Here is a 6,604-nt window from a genome sequence, read left to right as displayed (position 1 = left end):
ATTTTCGACATGTGAGGTACCATCTTCTGGCGCTCAATTCAACTCCTGGGCTTCGCGGACGACATTGACATTGTTGCGATTAACAAGAGGACGGCTGCGGAAACGTATGCTGGACTTAAGTCAGAAGCTCAGCGAGTTGGACTCCAGATCAACACGTCAAAGACAAAATACATGCAAGGAATAGGGTCTAGGGATAACACCCCAGATACTTTTCCCGGCATCACCTGTCGTTATCCAGACACTCTGGAGGAGATGGGTTCCTTCGTATACCTTGGATCCCAAGTCACATGTGACTCGGACACATCCTTGGAAATTCGGAGGCGAATCCTCGCTGGAATTCGCACCTTCTGTAGTCTACGTAAGTGGCTGCGATCTGGTCGTGTCTCCAGTAGTGAAGTGCAAAGTGAGTCAGAGTGAGTGAGTGAGCCAATTCATACCAATGAATGAAACGGATCAATTCACCAAGACGATTTATTTTCGGCTAAGTGAGAGTGATTCGGCTCAGTGAGCCAATCCATTGGCTCAGTTAGAATGTTTCGACTCAGTGAAACGAATTGGCTAAGGGAGAGTGAATTGGCTCAGGAAGAGTGAATTGGCTCAGGAAGAGAGAATTGGCTCACTCGGGGTCCACACTACAGCGCGACGTCCCGTCACAAAACGCGACGTCGCCTGACAGGCGGCCGAACTCCATACTCGGGGTCCACACTACAGCGCGACGTCCCGTCACGAAACGCGACGTCGCCTGACAGGCGGCCGAACTCCATACAAAAAAAAAATGTCGCACAAATCGCGCTAGTGTAGAAGCAGCGAAAACCGCGACGTCGCGCTAGCTCTTGTCAAATGTCAATTCGAAACGTAAACAAACCGACAGCTGGACAAAACCTAAACAAACCGAATCACAAACGCGAACACAACGAGCGATATTCTTCACGAAACATCGGATTTTTCGTTGTACTACTAATTTTTAGACTTCACAAATGTAATTCAGTTATCAAACTACGTTTTAATTGATATTTTTACCAAAGTTTTTTCGGGTGCCGAAACGTAAACAAACTGCTCTTCAACAAGTAGGAGATGACGGAGAAATATATACCTCCTACGGTGGGGCAAAATATCGTCGTTGTTTGTTTAAGTTAGTTTTCTCAGTGAATTTCAAATGTGGAAGCGCCAAACTCACTCAGGGTGCATAAAATACGCAGCTAAACAAATATCATGCATTACTACCTCAAAATTCAATAAAAAATTTTAGCCGAGTTTGCGCCCCAATGTGATTCATATTTCCACATACTCTCCTACCTCTGTCGCGCTTGACTTGCGCGATTGTTCTGCCGAAACTGTGCTACTTTTGAAACGGGACGTCGCGCTGCAGTGTGGACCCCGAGATACAAAAAAAATGTCGCACAAATCGCGCTAGTGTAGGAGCAGCGAAAAACGCGACGTCGCGCTAGCTCTTGTCAAATGTCGATTCGAAACGTAAACAAACCGACAGCTGGACAAAACGTAAACAAACCGAATCACAAACGCGAACAAAACGAACAATATTCTTTACGAAACATCGGATTTTTCGTTGTACTACTTATTTTTAGACTTCACAAATGTAATTCAGTTATCAAACTCCGTTTTAATTGATATTTTTACCAAAGTTTTTTCGGGTGCCGAAACGTAAACAAACTGCTCTTCAACAAGTAGGAGATGATGTGGAAATATATACTTCTTGCGGCGGGCCAAAATATCGTCGTTGTTTGTTTAAGTTTGTTTTCTCAGTGAATTTCAAATGTGGAAGCGCCAAACTCACTCAGGGTGCATAAAATACGTAGCTGAACAAATATCATGCATTACTACCTCAAAATTCAATAAAAAATTTTAGCCGAGTTTGCGCCCCAATGTGATACATATTTCCACATACTCTCCTACCTCTGTCGCGCTTGGCTTGCGCGATTGTTCTGCCGAAACTGGGCTACTTTTGAAACGGGACGTCGCGCTGCAGTGTGGACCCCGAGTCAGGAAGGAAGAATTGGCTCAGCAAGAGGGAATTGGCTCGGGAAGAGTGATTTGGCTCCCTCCGAATGATTTGACTATTTCGCGAGCTGAAAAATTGCGCTTTATTTCGATGGCCAATCAATCATCACTAGATCTATCACTAAGAGCAGAGGCGGATCATAGAGTAAGCAAACTAAGCAGTTGCTTGGGGCCCCGGGATTTCGAAGGGCCCCGTCGTTTTGGCGCATTTTTTTAAATTTAATATTGAAATTAGGTTTATCATTTTACAACAAAGTTGATTGTTTATCAAATGCGTAATGAGGTTATGAATTTACTGTTGAATGAAAATAAATTAAAAATATGAAAATGTCAGTATGATGCAGCTTATCTGAATTGTGTTTTGATGCAATACAGGAGGCGTATTTTTTAGGTTAAAATATGAGATTGATGTACAGACGAAAATGAAAGAGATCAGTGTAGAAATTTGATTAAAGAAGAGGAAAATGCTCACAATAGCTTAAGGACATGGATTAGCAAAAGTAATTTGCTGCACATTTTCAAATAAAGTAAATTTGATTAACATTCGTGCCTTTTCTTTTTGAAACATTTCAAAATTGTCAATTTTAAATCGCAAAAAGAAATTAATTAAAAAAATAAAAATAAATTAGTTCTCTAATTGACGAAATTTTATAAATTTTGGAATATAGAATTGAATGCTGAAAGTATTACATGTTTTTGGGGCCTCCAACTTATAGCTGCTTGGGGCCCCTAGAATGCTTAATCCGCCTCTGTTTAAGAGCCCTTAAAGTTTTCGGTAATCGATTGCATTTGATACTATTTCGCACGTTAACACGTTAACCGCCATGTTAGTCCCTGGGGACTGACGATGAAGTTTCCGTTCACGCCATGTCGGTCCTTAGGGACTGACGAATTCATGAGTCGCGTCGGTCGATCAGTGTCGATCCGCCAGTGTCGGTCTTAGGCGAAGTTGAAGGGTACGATTTTCCCCTTCGTATGTATGCATATGCGCGTATGTGTGATTGTACACGGGATATTGCACCCGTTAGTTTTGCAGGCTGTTTGCTCTGCGCGATATCGTGGCGGTTTTGGGTTATGTTTTTTTTTGTTTTTATTCTCTTCGTCGCACTGGTACGCATTGCGTGCGCGTATGTGTGATTATTTACGGGTTTATTGGAACCTTTGTACCAGCTTTGTTTCTACAAACTGCGGTTACATTTTCGTTTCGTTTGTGTTTAAAACTTCTTCGTGTTATTGTTACTCTTTAATATATTTGTGCAGCAGAAGCATGTAGCGGAAAGAATGACAGTAAAGATAAGGAAGTTTTATATTCATGATTTGGTTATAATTAACGTCGCTACACATCTGTACGGGTTTTTACGAAAAAAAATCAATAAGGTCCGAGGCATGTAAAATTACACTGGGCCCAAAGCTAATCCGGACGCTCAAAAATGAGCATGCGTCCGATTTCGTCTCCGTTTGTAGGTGTTGGGAAATTCTTTACTTTAACGAATTTCAATTCGTCAGGAAAAATACCTTTATATGTTATCTTATGCCCTAAATAAGTCACGCCTGATTTGAAAAAATAGCACCATCCTGGCCATCTTCAATCTGCCTACGTCAGTTGGCATGTAGTTAAGTTTTACTATACCTGTGTTAATCTTAAGCGGTATTTGCATAGCCCTAGAGGCAAGCAATAAGATAAACAAATAAACAAATAAACAAATAAACAATATTAACAATATTAAAATGCTTGTAAATTAAGTCGCACGGCTTTGAACGGTATTACTTAGATCTCTCAGTACGAGTTGTTTGCTCATTCAATGACGCAGATACGCTGGGCGTACGATAATGTTGAATTGTGTTATTGCGAGCGTTTACGGAAATCCACTTCCATTCATAAATGTTCAAGACACAGCAATGAAAATGAAAACGCCGTAAAAACGTGTCTGCCGCTCAAACTGTTAAAACAAGAATTGAACAATATGCGATATGATGCCGTAGTAAACGGTGTTGGTCGCTAAATAGTCTAGCCAGAGGCACGCCCTTAACAGACTGTGATCAAACATGAGTGTGATATGTACTAGACCAGTGATGTCAAACTCGTTTCACCTTGCGGGCCGCATTTTCTCCCAAAATAGGCTCGCGGGCCAAACCATATAATTGATTGGAGTGATGAAAATATGTTGTTATCAATGTGGTTTTATCTTAATAGTTTTACATTTTCACATTTTTTCATATTATATTACTTCTTATAAAATTTACCAATTTTGAGTAAAAGAGAGGGTTTGTTGCTCAATCGTTTTCCAAATTTTAACGAATTCAAATCAAGTTTATTGAAATATATGTTGCAGTTCAACACTATTGTGTATTTTGGTAAAGATTTTAGAAAAGTAAAGGTATATAATTACAATAGCTAACTTATTGCTCCGCATTTGTTATCTTCTTTCTTTCGATGTAATGTTTCAAAGGGGTCGCGGGCCGCACCCAATGTTCTTGCGGGCCGCATGTTTGACACCCCTGTACTAGACGCTTTATACGCAAAATTAAAAAACGCGACAGTAACAAACAACTTGTGCTGGACATATTAGGCGTCCATGGTCGCGTCGTTTGCTATGTTTTACTTACAATATTAGTAGTTTTCATCTTCAGCACCCGATTTCATTGGTTTCGCCAGCACGAAGAAACAACAGAACAAACGAATGAAAAAAGGCTAGCACAGTTGGAAAGCTCCTGCAAAAGATTAAACAACGGTGGACGTAAGAACAAAAGTAGCATGCTTCACAGGAATAGTGTATAACAACTTGCTCCCTCTTGTTGCAGATACAAACCTCCAGCCGGTATTCTACTTGCACAGCAAGAATCACAGTTTGCTTTACTGTCTTGTGTTTAAAGCTGCCACCAGTTCCTGGTTCTACAACTTCAACTCTTGGGCCGGCTACACCGACTATTAAATCATGAACGTTGACAACTTGCTACTTGCTAGACAGTTCTATCAGAAAGAAAACCGCATAACACTCAGGAATTCGATGCAGCATTCGTTCTCCTTCATCATTGTACGGCATCCATTTGAGCGGTTGATTTGTGCATTCGAGGATAGATTGGTTAGCATGAAAAATGCGTACTATTCGCAAGTTTCTCGCGCGATTTACCGACGATACCACCCCACAGGCAATGGTGTTATTTCGTTCCGAGATTTTGTTCAGTACATAATCGACGAGGTGCAATATAATAATAATAATACGAGTGCCCTAGACATTCACTGGTGTCCAGTGAACAATCTGTGCACACCTGTGCCTGGCACGGTACGATTTAATTGTGAAGATGGAAACATACGAACGTGACATACGGTTACTCACGAAAGCGACTCGTTTGGAAGGAAAAGTGAAGGTCGTACATATTAATCACGTTCGCAAGGAAGCGCTAAACAAGCTTATTCAAAAATATTTTTCACAGATTACAGAGCAGCAGATGGATAAGTTGTACAGTATTTATAAGATAGACTTTGAGCTGTTTGGATACTCTGCCGAAAATTATTTTCAAGTTACGAAAGCATTAAACTTTTGAAATATATATACGGAATTACCATCAAATCACCATATATTTAAACGAGATTTGTTAATTTTTTTTGCAAGAAATTCTGCCCCAATAAGTCGAATACTTGTACACAGTACAAGTGTTTAGAATACTGACCATACGTTTAAAGATTTTAAGAGTACCTTCTAAATACTGTATGAAAAATAAAAATATCTTCCTTATATGATGATAGATTAATAATATTTTTAACCCGCATATTTAAAGTTCAACAAGGATAATTTAGCAGCCGTTGCACGCAATCCAGTCTTTTGCGGTGTAAAGTTATTTATGACAGAGAATAATGCTTTTCGAGTTATGTGACGAATAACTGTATTGTCACTTGTATAATCCACGCATCCTAAATAAATTCACCTTCTTTTTATCCACGATTATTGGCTCTTTTTATCCACGATTACTTAGCCAATGTAATCGTTACTAGTTACTTATACTACTAAAAATTTTAATTTCCGGCTGGCGCCACTAGAGGCGCCACAGTAGCGAGCTTTCTTTGGCTGAATTTACTATGAGACAGACTTTACCACTCAGGAGTTAGCCACGGGAACTCGTCATACTAATATGTTATCTTTTGCTGTGGGATACCTTATTCTTTTCAGTACTGCTGAGGCAGAACATTGATTGAAATAATCTCAAGAAACTATAACATTTCTGTTTTAAATCGAATAATACCCCGCTTTGGAACTACATGTCACACAAGTTTGTCAGATTTTACGCATCCTAAATCAACATAATATGACGGTTAATGAAGTACGGCGGAAAAGTGATTTGATAATTATCCTTTTTCTTACATAATCCGTTTTTGCACAAATTATTTGGTTTCTTTTTAAATTCTTCCCAAATCTTTTTTAGGTTCTCAGGCCTAGAGCTAATTGAACCAGAGACCAATGGACAATTTTTTTTTTTTTTTATGTGGCACGACATCCCCTAGTGGGACAAGGCCTCTCTCCGAAGAGAGTTTGTGTGACCGAAAGACGGTATATTATAGATCGGTGGTCAGCCGTTCGTAATACCG

The 6,604-nt window shown here is 39.8% G+C and overlaps 1 protein-coding gene across 1 annotated transcript; it reads left to right on the top strand.

Annotated features, from left to right (window-relative positions):
• Positions 1 to 252: 252 nt before the first annotated feature.
• On the top strand, positions 253 to 5,565 carry LOC131285123 (carbohydrate sulfotransferase 9-like). Its single transcript, XM_058313983.1, is given in 4 exon segments — positions 253 to 358; positions 4,638 to 4,757; positions 4,822 to 5,291; positions 5,293 to 5,565. Coding segments are annotated over 4 exon segments (969 nt in total).
• The last annotated feature ends 1,039 nt before the right edge of the window (positions 5,566 to 6,604 follow it).

This window comes from Anopheles ziemanni, chromosome 3 (genome assembly GCF_943734765.1).
Source record: "Anopheles ziemanni chromosome 3, idAnoZiCoDA_A2_x.2, whole genome shotgun sequence".
Classification (NCBI taxonomy): domain Eukaryota; kingdom Metazoa; phylum Arthropoda; class Insecta; order Diptera; family Culicidae; genus Anopheles; species Anopheles ziemanni.
Note: the sequence above shows the minus strand (reverse complement) of the source record. Positions and strands in the feature narration are given on the sequence as shown.